This window comes from Neoarius graeffei, chromosome 16 (assembly GCF_027579695.1).
Source record: "Neoarius graeffei isolate fNeoGra1 chromosome 16, fNeoGra1.pri, whole genome shotgun sequence".
Lineage (NCBI taxonomy): Eukaryota > Metazoa > Chordata > Actinopteri > Siluriformes > Ariidae > Neoarius > Neoarius graeffei.
Genome location: NC_083584.1, coordinates 55,006,250 through 55,023,190, shown reverse-complemented (window position 1 = coordinate 55,023,190; position 16,941 = coordinate 55,006,250). Strand labels below are relative to the sequence as shown.

Sequence of the window (16,941 nt, the reverse complement as noted above, 5' to 3'; positions counted from 1 at the left end):
GCACTAGAGAGAAGGGGAATGAAAGTCAGTAGGAGCAAGCAGAGTACATATGCATGAATGAGGGTGAGGAGAGTGGAATGGTACAGCTACAAGGAATAGAAGTGGTCAAAGGAGAGGGGTTCAAATATCTGGGGTCAACTGTACAAAGTAATGGAGAGTGTGGAAGAGAAGTGAAGCAGGTTGGAATGGATGGAGGAGAGTGCCAGGAGTGATTTGTGACAGTAGGTTGCCAGCAAGAGTGAAAGGGAAAGTAGGCAAGACAGTAATAAGACCAGCAATGTTATATGGTTTGGAGACAAAAAGACAGGAAGCTGAACTGGAGGTAGCAGAGTTGAAGATGTTGAGATTTTCACTGGGAGTGACAAAGTTGGACAGGATGAGAAATGAGAATATTAGAGGGACAGGACATGTAGGACGGCTGGGAGACAAAGTGAGAGAGGCGAGATTGAGATGGTTTGGACACGTATACAGGAGAGATCCAGGGTATATTGGGAAAAGAAAGCTGGAGATGAAGTTGCCAGGTAGAAAGAAAAGAGGAAGACCAAAGGTGAGATTTATGGATGTGATGGAGGAGGACAGGAGGAGACGGAGGGACATTATCTGCTGTGGCAACCCCTAACGGGAACAGCCAAAAGAAGAAGAAATAATAATGGTAAATACACATCTTCATCCTGTCAGTGTTTTTATTCCAAACTCATGTTTTCTTACAATGAATTTTCAAACTTATTGATCAGTAAGTATTTCAAGTATTTCAAAGAAAAAAGTATTCACTCCCTGACCTGAAGAACTTGGAGGAAATCTGCCAACAAGTGAAAATCCCAAACAGTGTGCAGAGCTGGTAGGAACTTCACCAATCCCAACACACTTACAGCTCTTACTGCAGCCACAGGTGGGTCTAAGCAGCATTTTTTAGTTTTGAATTTTTAAGGTCAGCTGAGCAGTAATGAAATTTGACTTTGCAAATATACAGTGCTCAGCGTAAAATGAGTACACCCCCTTTAAAAAGTAACATTTTAAACAATATCTCAATGAACACAAACAATTTCCAAAATGTTGACAAGACAAAGTCTAATATAACATCTGTTTAACTTATAACGTGAAAGTAAGGTTAATAATATAAACTTAGATTACACATTTTTCAGTTTTACTCAAATTAGGGTGGTGCAAAAATGAGTACACCCCACAAAAAAACTAGTACTTTGTATGGCCTCCATGATTTTTAATGACAGCACCAAGTCTTCTAGGCATGGAATGAACAAGTTGGCGACATTTTGTAACATCAATCTTTTTCCATTCTTCAACAATGACCTCTTTTAGTGACTGGATGCTGGATGGAGAGTGATGCTCAACTTGTCTCTTCAGAATTCCCCAAAGAAAATAATTTCTTTACACCACAAAGGTGAAGGCTACAAGAAGATCAGCAAAGCTTTACTTATCAGTCAGAATACTGTAGCAAAAGTGGTACAAAAATTTAAGAAAGATGGAACTGCAACCATCTCACAGAGACGTCCAGGTCGTCCATGGAAGTTAACACCTTGACAGGAGCATCTTCTGATGAGAAGGGTTGAAGAAAATCGGCATGCAAGTTCACTGCAGTTATCTAAAGAAGTAGAAAGCCAAACTGGGGTGACTATTTCCCGTGACACAATACGGCATACACTGCAGAGGAATGGCATGCATGGATGCCGTCCACGAAAGAAGCCTCTCCTAAAGCCCAGGCACAAAAAAACCCCGCCTAGAGTTTGCCAGGGCCCATGCCGACAAAGATGAAGACTACTGGGACTCTAAACTCTGGAGTGATGAGACTAAGATAAATGTTTTTGGAACTGATGGCTTCAAAACTGTATGGCGTCACAAAGGTGAGGAATACAAAGAAAAATGCCTGGTGCCTACAGTGAAGCATGGTGGTGGCAGTGTCCTTATGTGGGGCTGCATGAGTGCTGCTGGTGTCGGGGAGCTGCATTTCATTGATGGCATCATGAATTCACAGATGTATTGCTCTACATTGAAAGAGAAGATGCTACCATCACTCCGTGCCCCTGGTCGTCGTGCACTTTTCCAACATAACAATGATCCTAAACACACATCTAAGGCCACTGTTGGATTTCTGAAGAAGAACAGGGTGAAAGTGATTCAGTGGCCAAGTATGTCTCCTGATCTGAACCCAATCGAACACCTATGGGGAATTCTGAAGAGACAAGTTGAGCATCACTCTCCATCCAGCATCCAGTCACTAAAAGAGGTCATTGTTGAAGAATGGAAAAAGATTGATATTGCAAAATGTCACCAACTTGTTCATTCCATGCCTAGAAGACTTGGTGCTGTCATTAAAAATCATGGAGGCCATACAAAGTACTAGATGTAGTAGTTTTTGTTGTGGGGTGTACTCATTTTTGCACCACCCTAATTTGAGTAAAACTGAAGAAATGTGTAATCTAAGTTTATATTATTAACCTTACTTTCACGTTATAAGTTAAACAGATGTTATACTAAACTTTGTCTTTTCAAAATTTTGGAAATTGTTTGTGTTCATTGAGATATTGTTTAAAATGTTACTTTTCAAAGGGGGTGCACTCATTTACGCTCAGCACTGTACTTTAAGCACAGATTGCAATAAAAATACTGACTGGAACAATGTGTGTGTGTGTGTGTGTGTGTGTGTCATTTGTAATCCAGACAAATCTGAAGACTTTTAAGGGGGTTGAATACTTTTGCAAGGCACTGGATGTACTGTACGATATGTATTCGATATATTTGCATAATGGTATTGACTTGACGAGCGAAGTGACATAAGACCATGCCGGAGCGTGTCTTGACATGAAGGCAGCAAACTCCGTCACTGTAAAAAAAAAAAAAAAAATAGTAAGTAGCCTCAAAATAAAGACTCAGTGTGTATGGAACAGAAAGTCGGCATTTCTGCTACAAGTCAGCAGCGAGAGCTGAGCACCAGAAGGAAATGTCAAGGTTTAACCAAGAAGCAAAGCAGCAGAAGGAGAGCCATAAAGGAAATCTGTGATATGTTTGGATGTTAGTGAAGTTCAGAGAGAGAAGATACTGTGCTATGTTTTGGGTTAAACGAGTGCATCAGTGCGCTACAAGCTACGGTTGTTTACAAGCCATCTTACCTCACTGCAGGACTCTTCAGTGGGTTTACACTCCCATGTGTATTTGCTCATGGTTTTCTATGGGATGGGTTGGTGAGAGTTGGTCAAACCAGAAAAAAAAAAAGTTTTTCAGCATGACTCAGGACACGTGTGTGCTGCAGCCAAGACCTGCGTATTATTTTACTATACAGGTAAATAAATCAGTAGGTAGATGAAGGTGAATGAAAAGCTGTGAGTAAAAATGTTTGTAAATTAAGTGAAGAAATACCAAAACCAAATGTATGTACAAATATTCATTTGATGTGAAATTTTTAAAAAAGCAGTCAGAAATGAGAGGAAATGACGAATAACGTTTGTATTGTCAGGTCCAGGTATCAGTCAGTGAGACAGGTATACTGAAAGACGGAGGAGAAAGCTGAGAGTCTGAGGATTACGAAAGAGTCATTACGAGACATGGGAAGAGATACGACGCAGAGTCTTTCTTTAATTAATGCCGTTAATCTCATTCATCTCATATCATCTCTAGCCGCTTTATCCTGTTCTACAGGGTCGCAGGCAAGCTGGAGCCTATCCCAGCTGACTACGGGCGAAAGGCGGGGTACACCCTGGACAAGTCGCCAGGTCATCACAGGGCTGACACATAGACACAGACAACCATTCACACTCACATTCACACCTACGGTCAATTTAGAGTCACCAGTTAACCTAACCTGCATGTCTTTGGACTGTGGGGGAAACCGGAGCACCCGGAGGAAACCCACGCGGACACGGGGAGAACATGCAAACTCCACACAGAAAGGCTCTCGCCGGCCACGGGGCTCGAACCCGGACCTTCTTGCTGCAAGGCGACAGTGCTAACCACTACACCACTGTGCCGCCTATGCCGTTAATATATTTCTATAACTAACGCATTAAATTTGTGTGTAACTGAGACACAATCTATTTGAATTTGACAGCACAACCCTGATAGAAAAGTTCAGTAATCCATGCAAATGAAGTTAATCAATCGAGTTGAGGTTTACATGAGGTTTGTGTTCTTATGCGTGATTTACACACTCAGGAGCACGTGTAGGATATGAACGTTTTATGAAAATCCTGTAATTTTGGAAAACACCAAATTTCTTCCCTTTGAATCGGCTCGATAAATGAGTCCCAGTGTGTCATCAGTTGATTCGTTTGCCAAATGCAGTTTTAGTTGAGCTCTAGTCTGTTTTTTTTTTTTTTTTTATCCACAGGGACATTTCAAACAGAAACTGGAGACAGGTCTGGTATTTCCCAACCAACCATGAGCCGGATAATGGCACGCATCTTACATGCACTAATATCGCCCATATGTAGTACAGTACATTGAGACAAATACAACAATAAATGAGAGATTTTTCTTCATGGAATTACAGAAATGCACAAGGCACACATGTGGCCATAAAATCTAAAAACTAATTTCCGGTTTATGTCACTTTATTATTTATTAATGATTTAATCCCTAGGGCGGCACGGTGGTGTAGTGGTTAGCGCTGTCGCCTCATAGCAAGAAGGTCCGGGTTCGAGCCCCGTGGCCGGCGAGGGCCTTTCTGTGTGGAGTTTGCATGTTCTCCCCGTGTCCGCGTGGGTTTCCTCCGGGTGCTCCGGTTTCCCCCACAGTCCAAAGACATGCAGGTTAGGTTAACTGGTGACTCTAAATTGACCGTAGGTGTGAATGTGAGTGTGAATGGTTGTCTGTGTCTATGTGTCAGCCCTGTGATGACCTGGCGACTTGTCCAGGGTGTACCCCGCCTTTCACCCGTAGTCAGCTGGGATAGACTCCAGCTTGCCTGCGACCCTGTAGAACAGGATAAAGCGGCGAGAGATAATGAGATGAGATGATATGTTGTCAAGCAATCCCACAAGTAGGCTAATGGGCATTCTAAAGGGAAGCTGTTTACCATATATGGGGATTTGTGGGCGTTTCTTTATGCAAATGAGTGTGAAGCAGAGCAATGAATATGTGTGGGATTTTGAAACTGTATCACACACACATGATAAATCTGAGAAGAACTTCTCTGCGTGCTGCGATAAGTGAGACCCCTGGAGTAAAGGCCAGTTCTGTTCTATTCTTATAAACACAGATAGCAATGAGGTTTTATACGAGTTGCACACAGATACACACACGTGGGACATTACAAAAGCAGTGAAGGGAAAAACCCCGGGGTGTCAACAGGAAGCTGGATACGACAGACACCAGGTGTGGATATGAACTAACAAGACTGCTGCACTAATTCAGTTTTACTGAAGGAATCTTACATTTCAGTTCCTTTCCCCTTCTGCATCTACATACGGCTGCATTCTGGTCTTCCACTCAGTGCGTTTACATGCACATAGAGAGAATCAAATTTCTGCCATTGCTCGACTGAAATCGAAGTTCAAAATGCCATGTATACACCTTAATTCGGCTGAAATAGAACCGAACTTGATTTCTCTGAATCGAGCTACACGACCTAGTTTATGCGATTTCTGCCGAGCTACTTAGTGCATGTATACCCTATTGAGCTACGTATTCGAGCTACTTACTTCAGCACTGCCCCTTCCGGAAGTGACGAGACCACAAGCGGGAAACACAACAGCCTCGGTCGGCATGACAACAAATCATGACAACGGCATGAATCTTTTCTTTTTGTGACATTGCACTGTTAAAATTTAGCTCACTTACTGTATCACCAAATACATCTGTACAGCTGTTGCATAGCTGTGAATTGTGTACATAAACAAGTCATTGTATTTGTGTGTGTGTGTATGTCCAACATCTGAAGAATGTCAATAAAAACAAAACAATTGAACTCTTTGTGTGTTTATTAAGACATAAGTTAAATTGTAAGCAAAAAAAATATTTTTTTGTAAGCAAAAAATGGACTTTAGAAAAATATTATTGTGCAAAATAAGTTGTCTTACAAAACAGTGGTCTGCGCCGGACAGTTTGTAGCCATACAGTCTGTTAGAGCAAGCCTAACAGCTTGAACACGGAACTGCCAGTGTTGCCAGATTGGGGGTTTTAACTGCATTTTAGCAGATTTGAACATGTTTTGGGCTGGAATACATCAGCAGTATCTGGCAACACTATAGCTCTTCTTCATGACGACAACCGGAAGTGTACCAACACGATGGGGCGTGTAGCGCCACGTGTGGCTCGGGTGCACAATGCACCTTGCACAATAGCCCGATTTCACTTGTGCATGTAGGATTGGATTTCTCTGGCACCCCTGCTGGGACCCTTTGCTCAATTACCGACAGTAGCTCGATTTGGACGTGCATGTAAACGCACTGACTGATCAGCGCAGTGCAGTTAATTGTCTCAGAAGCTCAGTGGTTTTCTTCTTCACTTCTGGAACAGACCTGAAACGGGTTCCCTTCAGTGCAGACTTGATTGCAGGGAAAAGAAAAAAGTGCTAGATCGGGTGAATAATGTGGGTGGTCATGTACTGCGACATGTTTCTCAGCCAAAACCTGCTTCAGTGAGCGCCGAGTGTGCTGAGTGTGCTGGGGCGTTGTCCAGATGAAGGATGAGACCATTTTTCCCACAGCTGTAGCCTCTTTCTTCTGCCTCTTCTCAAACTTTCTACAACCTGTTTGTAATAGTAATGGCTTCATCTGGAACCCAATTCCCCATAATGTCAGAGAAAACAAATCAACATGACCTTGGACTTGCTTTATCAAGCTTTCTTCATCTCTGGTGCTAAAGGTGTTTTCCAGTGCACTGAGTGAACCATCTGTTCCAGATGTGAAGAAGAAGAAGAAATCAGCAGTTTCTGAGACAGCTAACTGTACTGCGTTGATCAATGGAAGACCAGAATGCAGCAGCCGTGTGTAGATGCAGAAGGAGAAAGAAACTGAAATGTAGGGTTCCTTCAGTAAAACTGAATTTCAGCAACAGTCTCGTTAGTGAATATCCACACCTCGTATTCCTTTATTTAATTCCAAAGAGAAGAAAAGGTTCAGCAATAATAAGTAATAGATACTGATGAAGAGAGAACTGCACATGCATAAAACACAGGATGGGGAAGGAAGGAGAGGAAAGGAGAAGTTACCTGACAGATAATGTTATCATAGTAAGCCAAAGCATGGGGAGGGTTAGACGGAGAGCCACACTCATTCCTTACGTTTGCCTGTGAGCCTTCAGCAACGGTGGACAGTGAGAAGTTATCATTGTGCTGCTCCGACTGGGGCCTGGACTTACTGAGAGAGAGAGAGAGAGAGAGAGAGAGAGAGAGAGTGGGGGAGAGAGCAAGAGAAAGTGGGGGGAGAGAAGGGAAAGAGAGAGAAAGAAAGTGGGGTAGAGGGGGGATAGAGAGAAAATAGGGGGAGAGGAGAGAGAAAGTGGGGGAGAGGAGAGAGAAAGTGGGGGAGAGGAGAGAGAAAGTGGGGGAGAGGAGAGAGAAAGTGGGTGGGGGAGAGGAGAGAGAAAGTGGGTGGGGGTGAGAGAGAGAGAAGGTGGGGGGAGAGAGAGACAGAGAGAAAGTGGGCGGGGGTTGAGAGAGAGAGAGAGAGAGAGAGAGAGAGAGAGAGAGAGAGAGAGAGAAAGTGGGGGGAGAGACAGAGAGAAAGTGGGTGGGGGTTGTAAAAGAGAGAGAAAGTGGGTGGGGAGAGAGAGAGAAAGTGGGTGGGGGTGAGAAAGTGGGGGTGAGAGAGAGAAAGTGTGTGGGGGAGAGAGAGAGAAAGTGGGGAGGGAGAGAGAAAGTGGGGGGAGAGAGAGAGAGAAAGTGGGGGGAGAGAGAGAGAAAGTGGGGGGAGAGAGAGAGAAAGTGGGGGGTGAGAGAGAGAAAGTGGGGGGTGAGAGAGAGAAAGTGGGGGGAGAGAGAGAGAGAAAGAAAGTGGGGTAGAGGGGGGATAGAGAGAAAGTAGGGGGAAAGAGAGGGAAAGTGGGGGGAGAGGAGAGAGAAAGTGGGTGGGGGTTGTGAGAGAGAGAGAAAGTGGGGGGAAGAGAGAGAAAGTGGGGGAGAGAGAAAGTGGGTGGGGGTGAGAGAGAGAGAAGGTGGGGGGAGAGAGAGACAGAGAGAGAAAGTGGGGGGAGAGAGAGAGAGAGAGAGAAAGAAAGTGGGGTAGAGGGGGGATAGAGAGAAAGTAGGGGGAAAGAGAGAGAAAGTGGGGGGAGAGGAGAGAGAAAGCGGGGGAGAGAGAGAAAGTGGGTGGGGGTGAGAAAGTGGGGGGAGAGAGACAGAGAGAAAGTGGGTGGGGGTTGTGAGAGAGAGAGAAAGTGGGGAGAGACAGAGAGAAAGTGGGTGGGGGTTGTAAAAGAGAGAGAAAGTGGGGGGAAGAGAGAGAAAGTGGGTGGGGGTTGTAAAAGAGAGAGAAAGTGGGGGGAAGAGAGAGAAAGTGGGGGAGAGAGAAAGTGGGTGGGGGTGAGAGAGAGAAGGTGGGGGGAGAGAGAGACAGAGAGAAAGTGGGCGGGGGTTGTAAAAGAGAGAGAAAGTGGGGGGAAGAGAGAGAAAGTGGGTGGGGGTTGTAAAAGAGAGAGAAAGTGGGGGGAAGAGAGAGAAAGTGGGTGGGGGTGAGAGAGAGAAGGTGGGGGGAGAGAGAGACAGAGAGAAAGTGGGCGGGGGTTGTGAGAGAGAGAGAGAAAGTGGGGGGAGAGACAGAGAGAAAGTGGGTGGGGGAGGGAGAGGGGGTGAGAAAGAGTGGAGGGGAGAGAGAGAGAGAGAGAAAGTGGGGAGAGAGAGAGAAAGTGGGGGGAGAGAGAGAGAGGAGGGAGGGAGAGGGGGTGAGAAAGAGTGGAGGGGAGAGAGAGAAAGTGGGGGGAGAGAGAGAGGAGGGAGGGAGAGGGGGTGAGAAAGAGTGGAGGGGAGAGAGAGAAAGTGGGGGGAGAGAGAGAGGAGGGAGGGAGAGGGGGTGAGAAAGAGTGGAGGGGAGAGAGAGAGAGAGAGAGAGAGGAGGGAGGGAGAGGGGGTGAGAAAGAGTGTAGGGGAGAGAGAGAGTCAGTCTTGTGTTCTTTGCGTACGTACACACACACAAATAATATTGTGGAATGTGTTTGTCCTCATATCCCTCCATCCTCCTCTCCATCTGTTCTCTGGATTGGGGTTAAAAGATTTTGGCTGCACAGCTGTATGTAGGTCACTCACACACACACACACACACACACACACACACACACACACACAGTCCTGTTTTCAGAATACAGTGTCATAACTGAGCAGCTGTGTGTGTGTGTGTGTGTGTGTGTGTGTGTGTGTGTGTGTGTGTACACTAACCTGCGTTTTCGCAGTTGTCTGTTTTCAATTTTCAGTACATGAAGTTGCTTGGAGAAAACCACTATTACCATGAAGAGGACGAGCAGCGTGACTGAAACACTGCTCACCACAATACACATGACCTGGAACTCGGTAATGACAGACTCACATCTGGAGCCTTTGTTCCACATGTAGTCCTGTATGTTACACCTACACAAAAACAGCGAGAGGGGGGTCGGAAGATTAACACTCTCAGTCTGTTTCTGCTACAAAACAACTGGACAGTGTGTGTGTGTGTGTGTGTGTGTGTGTGTGTGTGTGTGTGTGTGTGTGTGTGTGTGAGATCAATGTAATCACACACTGTCTAACAGTGAATTAGAGGCCAATCAATAGATAACAGGAAATCGTGTTGGCCGTTAGCTCAGTCAAGACACGCTGATGGACTGAGAGTTCAGTTTGCTGTTCAATGCTGAGACACATCCAAGTCTCGCGCTCTAATTCTTTATCAATAACCTGAAAATACAGTAAAATATACACAATGCTATCGTATAATGCTGTGTGGAAAAAATACAAGTAAAATGCTGAAAGTATTTTTAGCAAGTCATTTATTTATTGTCAGTTCCTGACTGAGGAAATTGAGTATATACGAGTTTCTCCGAAAAGAGATGGCTGGCCCAATAGATCCATCCATAAGTATGTATCAAAAAAAAGGAGAAAGAGTTGAATCTTACCTGCAAAATGCTCCAATCCCTTCCACCACATAACACTGGCCTCCATTAAAGCAGTAACCGGTGTAGGCGTCACAAGATGATTGGCAGGTGCCATTCCTGCGAACAAATCCCAGAAGGCAACCGCCGTTCGCCACCCTGTCCACAGCTCCTGGAGCTCCTGCCAGATCGTAGCCACCAGACGCACTGTCGTCACTGGACAAAGACCACGAGTTAGCGGGACCTGCCTTCTGAACCAGATGAACATTTTCATCATCCATGTCTACAGGTGTCAAGCGGTCATCATCTGCGTAGCTGTCAGTGGTGGAGTAGTCAGGCGACAGATAATCGTAAAACGTGGACGATGTCCAAGAGGTGGGATCTCCACCCTGAACCTCCTGAGGTGGGATTTCAATGGGGTGGTACTGATCAGGTTCAGAAAAGCTCACTTTAATGATGGGGTTTGAATCATCTGGCTCGCTGAGGAACAACGATGGTTCATGTGAAGGAGAACGACTGTCAAGTTCTAGGACACTTCCATCAGGCTGTAGGATTTCACTGTGCCAGCGAGGGGCAGTGTCTTCAGTGTTTTCTTCTTTAAAGTCCAGCTGGGCTTTACCGTGAGACATGGTGGGTAGACCTGCACCCATGCCACCGATAGCCATGTCAGTTCGGCGCTCACTGCGTTCAGCGTTGAAGATGTAAGGCCTGTTTTCATCCAGTCCACTGCTTCCAAGCTCCTTTGCTGCATGCGGTTTATGGGCATGGACTGGGGACGAGGAAATGGGCATAGCTTTACCAGGAAGTGCAGGTTTAAACCCCAGCACATTAGAGGCAGTGTGAGAGGAGTTGAACTGAGTGGCATTGGATGCCAATGAGCTGCCTGTAAAACAAAACATAAACATACAACATCTGTTTAATGCACCTTGCGTAAGTGATCACGCCCTTGTTCGTAGGGTTACAACCCGGACGTGAAATAAATGGGATTTCAGTACTTGATTTACACAATATGTCAGACATCTGAAGGTGACACAGAAAAAGAAGACATTTGCTGATTGCACAAGTATTGGCCACTTTGGGTTAGTAGAAGGACCTTCATCTGCAAGTCTTCTGAGATATCTCAATCAGCTTTGCACATCTGGATCCTGACATTTTTGTCCATACGTACTGGCAAAATGACTCAAGCTCTGTCAGACTGGATGGAGACTGCTGGTGAGGTCTTGCCACAGATTCTCAGTTGGACTGCCTGGCTTTGACTGGTCCAATCTAACGTAATCAGGTTCTGAGATTTGAACCACTCTAATGTAGCTTTGCTTAAAGGTCCCCTTGCATCGTTTTTTCATTAATTGTGCGGTGGTCTCTAGTATGAATGAATGCCCTGTGAGCCGGTTTTGGTGATAAAAATGCTGTGTTTCTCTTGTTTCAGGCTGTTCTAGTTTGGTGGAGGAGTGGGTGACGGGAGAATGACAGGATTTCAGCTCTTACTCATTAATATTCATGACATGTAAACGTGTTACCTCTGATTGGCTAGCAGCAATCAGTAAACGTGTTACGTCTTGACATCGATGTTTTGACCAATAACAATGTAGATATGGCAGCGGGGGTGTGGCCGAGCATCGGTCTGTGAATGGAGGGCGGAGTCAGGGAAGGTAAGTGGCAGAATCACTGCACCTGACGGGAATTAATGTGCGTTTGTGTGTCTTCCCCAGTGACCGCGCCCTATAAGAGGAGAGGGAGAGCAGAGGAAAGGAGCTCTCTCCCCAACCAGAACACTTGTGTGTGCGTGCGTGAGTGCGTGTGACTGGGAGGGAGTCATTCATTCATTTATTTATTTATTTAATTGAATACTCCCTGCGGCAGCGGCTCTCATCAAGGCATGAGGCACGGAGCAGAGCTCGCCTCGGGGTGTGTGGGGGGAATAACGTTCTCTGGCTGGGAGCTGACGGGCTCTGGCAGCGCTGGTTCGTTCAGGAGAAGGCAGGGGTCGCTGGCTGCCAAGTCTGGGGAGGCTGGGACCTAGGGTTAGGGTTAGGTGAATTACGTCCCGAGGCACGGAGCTAGCCCGCCCAGGGAGCACTCTTTCGTTCGGGAGAGGGCAGAGGCTGCTGGCTGCCAAGTCTGGGGAGGCTGGGACCTCCCCTGCCCGAGTTACGAGCGTGCAAAGTCAGGCTGGAGCCGCCCTTAGAAACGAAACTGATGCGGAGCACCGCGCCGCACCTCGGGGTGAATTACATCTCTCTCCTCGCGCTTTCTTCCCGTGGGCGGTCGCAAGCTGAGGTGGGCGAGGCCATGAATACTAATTTTCGAAGTGACATAACTTCGTATGGCTTTTTCTGATCCGCTCGTTTTTCCGACTATTTTCTTTCATAAGCTAATACAGGGATTGGGAGTAGAATTACATTTTTCACATGCAGCATGCATATGCAACTCGGGGTGAACTATGGTATTTCAAAAAGAGCCAGTATTAAATGTTTTTGGTGGAAGGGCACCTTTAAAGTTACTGTCACGGTCTCTATGATTGTCAAGTATTTGGCTCCATCTATCTTGTCCTAAAATCTTCCCAGAGGCTGGGTTTTGGGTTTGAACTCCTTGAAATATTTACAGGTACTTATTCACCAGTGATTAATAACACAACATGCATACAGCATAGCATAAGGTCAACAAATTCATCACTACGATTTCATATTTAACCCCCACAAACATCAAATGAACACGTCTTTTGTTTCATTCATTCATTCATTCATTCATTCATTCAGACTAATTCTCATATGAAAAACAGAATCATGCACACACACACACCTCTAACTACACTCTTAGCTCAGGGATATGCAAGTGACGTCCTGAAGCTTTACTTCATCGATGACCTCATATTGCTGGCTCCATCCAAAACACATAAGCGTGTCAAACTTATCAATATAATTGTACAGACGACATTGTGGTCTTATTTAGAATGATATACGTTTCCTCATTTTGCACTGAAATTAAAGTTCTGCTTCGATGCTACCACCACCATGCTTCACTGCAGGGACGGTGTTCTCAGGGTGAAGAGCAGCATTGAGGTTCCACCAAGTGTAGCACTCTGTGCCAGGGCTAAAAGTTATACTTTGGGCTCCTCAGACCAGAAAACCCTTTTCTACATATTTTCTGAGTCACCAAATGGTATTTCATGTTTTGTTTTGTAGTAATGGTTTCTCTCCAGCTTCTTCAGAGTCACCCTTTGCCTCTTCTGGAAAGAGTCAGTGTTGTGTTGTATTCGTCCCAAATAATACAAATTAATTCTATTTTACAGTGTAAAAAACTGTGTGAATCAGCTGCGGAAAGCTCTGCTAATCTTCAATGTGAAAAATATCTCTCTCTCTCTCTCTCTCTCTCTCCCTCCTTCCTTTTCCTATCTGCGCAGCCCAATCTGCGTTCATTTCTCCGTCACATGGAGCAGCATACAATGTATTTGTGCATTTTGTGTCAGAGAAACAGTAAAGCTGGTTGGAGATAAATCCCGGCTGGAGGAATGCAATCCTGCAGCCATCACTGATTATATTATTATTATTATTATTATTATACATTCAGCAGCTCTGCAGCCCAGGAACAGGAGAACACAGAGAGCAAAAACAGACTACGCAGACTGTGTCTACTGAAATCATGATTGCACACACACCCTCAAATCTGATTAACTGTGGCTTGTCGTGTGTGTGTGTGTGTGTGCGCGCGCGTGTGTGGCTGCAGGTTTCTTTCTTCTAAAGCAGCTTGCGGCTGCATTATGAGGAGCTCCGATTTACCAATGTACAGAGCAGGATTATAAAGCACACACACACACCAGGAAGCCCACCAGTCACACAATGGCCTAATTGATTTTTTTTTTTTTTTGAAATTCCCTGTGTCCTGTGATCCATGCCAGACAGTCAGACAGTTTCATGTCAATGCCCTCTCATGCTGTCCTACTTACAGATAAACACGTACCGGTACATACTCGTGTCTCTTAGCCTAGTCCATAGTACACACAAAGCAGATGTTATTAGATGATTAACACAATCATCTTGATCATTTCTCCTCTCTGTCGAACCCGCTCAGAAGACGGCTACAAAACGCACAATCAACTATTGTTGGTTTTGACAGTTTTCTTGTTTCCCTGGGGTACAAATCTGTGGTTGCACACTTGCAAACGTTCCTACATATGGTAGGGAAACCTACACATGTACCGTATAACACCAGTTGAAGCTCCTGATACCCACTCACTGCAAAAAATGATATGAGCGAGTGAAAACATCTTGAGTATAGTGGACTTTATTGAATGTTTACTGTTATAAGATTACAATAAACCAATATAAAAATTTCAGGCGGTCATTTTGATTATTCTATTAGAAGAAAAAAAAATAAATTTTTTTCCTTAAAAAAGAAAAAAATCTGCCAATAAAACAGGATCATTTCAAGCTAAAAATGTTTAATCGTGTAGTTGAGAGTGGTTCAGGGTATGTCGGAGATTAACAGCATCATGAGTTACGGAATACGTCCGACCAAACACGGCTCCATCGCCAAATTCTTTTCATTTTTAAAAAATGTAAAACAATTACAAACATGGAATAGAATTTCAAATATAGAAATAAACAGAGCTCAATAGATGGAGAGAGAGAGACAGACAGAAGAGGGAGACTTTTCTCACTCTATCAGAGTGATTGGCAGTTGCAAACAAAGATGCTTCAGGGAATTTGCATTCTAGTTCAGTCAGTCTCTCTCTCCCTCTCACACACACACACACACACACACACAGGTTTCCAAGGAGCATTATAAAGTGCCTCCCATCTGAAAAGCCTTGTTGAACAGAGCCTCTTCTGTCCTCGCCCCTCGTTTCATGTCCTCTCTTTCATTTGTGTGGTTCCCACCATCTCACCCCAAACTGCACTGCAAATGAGGATTAAGAAGTGGAACTCTTGTGCGATACTCTCACACTCAATCGTATTATTCTTCTACTAGTGCATTCATTAAACAGATCATTCCACAGCACCGAAAGATCGTATTAGCAATACCGTTTCACATTTACGTATTTCACAGCTGATTCCGAAAGAAATAATCCTGAGGACATTTTCGCTTGTTTTTTCCCCTACAGTAACCCAGAGAACGAGGGATTGAGGGACAGAATATTTACTAATAAACACAGTGAAATTCTTTCCGTAACGCAGTGACGGAGGAAGAAGAATAAGAAACTGTGCGTCTCTGTGTCCTTAATGAATGTGGCTGAGGCACTGAGAGGGATATCGGTCCCCTGTTTAGTACGCATGGCAGGATGCTGCGGGTGAGACAAAGCCCGAGAAAGCGAGGATGTGGGGTGGGGGGTGGGGGTGGAGCGGCGAAGAGAAGACGGGGTCTACATTTTGGATTAACTTCGACGATCCAGAGTGTCTGTAGTGACCTGACTATTGATGACAAAACAAAACTTTTTTTATTCTATACATTTCTTTCCCCTATTTCTTTGGATTTGAGAATAACAGCCATTTAACACACTTGGAGACACTTGGAGAGGGTCCTGGTTCACGTCTCCATGTACAACATTTGAAGCTCCTTAAAGCTCGATGGCCTTTTGATTTCATAAAATCTGTGAAATTTAGTTCCCTCTGAAATTTGGTCATTGTGATTCATGTTTATTTCTGCAATATCTAAGGCCCCGGTCACACCGCCCGAACTTTGCTGGAGCGTTCCTGGAGCGGTGAAAAAAATTCATCACCGCTCGTAACCGTTCACCACCGTTTAACAAAAGTTGGCCCCCCGTTAAAGCAACGCCGTATACGCTCAGCCACCGCTGATGTTTCTCGAGGGGCCCTCCTACCGCTCCGAAAGTTTTGAGCTGCACAAAATATTGCGAGCGGTGAGGAGGGGGCAATTTTCCACCCCGGCAAAGTTCACCCCCGCTCCACCAACGCCCAGTCAAAGTTTGGCACCGCTAGACGCAAGTTCGTGGACGCTTAGGTCCGCTAGACCAACGCAGAAATCTTGAACGCTGGACCACCGCTGCTTCGCCAGCATTGCCCGGGCGGCGATTAAACGTTGCACAAACTTCGGTGGAGCGGTTGTAAGCGTTTTACGAGCGGACACGGGGTTGCTGGAACGGTGTCGGGCGTTGAAGCAGCTATCCATGGCGGCGATGAACTTTGGTTTGGCGTTGGTATAGAGGTGTCGGAGCGGGACCAGAATTTGGCTATAAATACGGGGAGAAATGGACCAGGAGCTCATTTGGAATCGAGCTGCCGTTGAGTTCAGACCTCATCTATATCGAATTTGCTCAAAGTTACAGTAAAACTGTATCACCATGGATGCTGCGAGACTTGCTATGATTGGTGCTAAACCAACTTTATACCCCCGCCAAGCCAAAGCCCGCATGCGCAGAACGCCACTATACCAACGCTCGCGTCACCGCTAAACCAACGCTCGCTACCGCTAAACCAACGCTAAAGCAACGGCGGCTTCAGCGGTGCACCGCTAAGCCAACGCCCGTGTTTTCGATTTTTTTTCCCATTTTGTGCGCGGTGACGAGCGTTGTCGAAATTCGGCCCCCCCTCCCTACCGTTCAAGGAACGCTCCAGCAAAGTTCGGGCGGTGTGACCGGGGCCTAAAAAAAAAAAAAACCAGGCCATTCTGTGGCTGGGAAGTTATTTAATTTGATGGGATTCCCGAGCAAATAACGTGCATGAAATCGCTCGCTTCGCGCAGTCAAGCAGACAGAGGAAGTCCGTGTGCGCATGCCATCTACAGATTCACCTTTGAGCGTGCACTGACGGTTCCATCATTCTGTCACTAAGCGAACAGCTGATCACACCGAGGTGCTTGCTGACCGCTGATATTTATTAGTTTGGTCCTGCGTTTCCTTTCCTTCGTATATAACATAACGTCTTTTCTTCTCGCTTTCCGTTACTGTAGTCAGTCTTTCACGTTTCATTCGCATCC

General features: G+C 45.4%; 1 protein-coding gene across 1 annotated transcript in view; it reads right to left on the bottom strand.

Annotated features, from left to right (window-relative positions):
* The window catches only part of cspg5b (chondroitin sulfate proteoglycan 5b), a 36,440-nt gene that overhangs the window by 7,514 nt on the left and 11,985 nt on the right, over positions 1-16,941 (bottom strand). Inside the window, exons 2-5 of the mRNA XM_060942265.1 lie at positions 10,033-10,891; positions 9,323-9,511; positions 7,235-7,310; positions 3,126-3,182 (exon numbers count right to left, since the gene is read on the bottom strand). Of these exons, the coding sequence (XP_060798248.1) occupies positions 3,126-3,182; positions 7,235-7,310; positions 9,323-9,511; positions 10,033-10,891 (1,181 nt within the window). The remainder of the gene's footprint in view (positions 1-3,125; positions 3,183-7,234; positions 7,311-9,322; positions 9,512-10,032; positions 10,892-16,941) is intronic.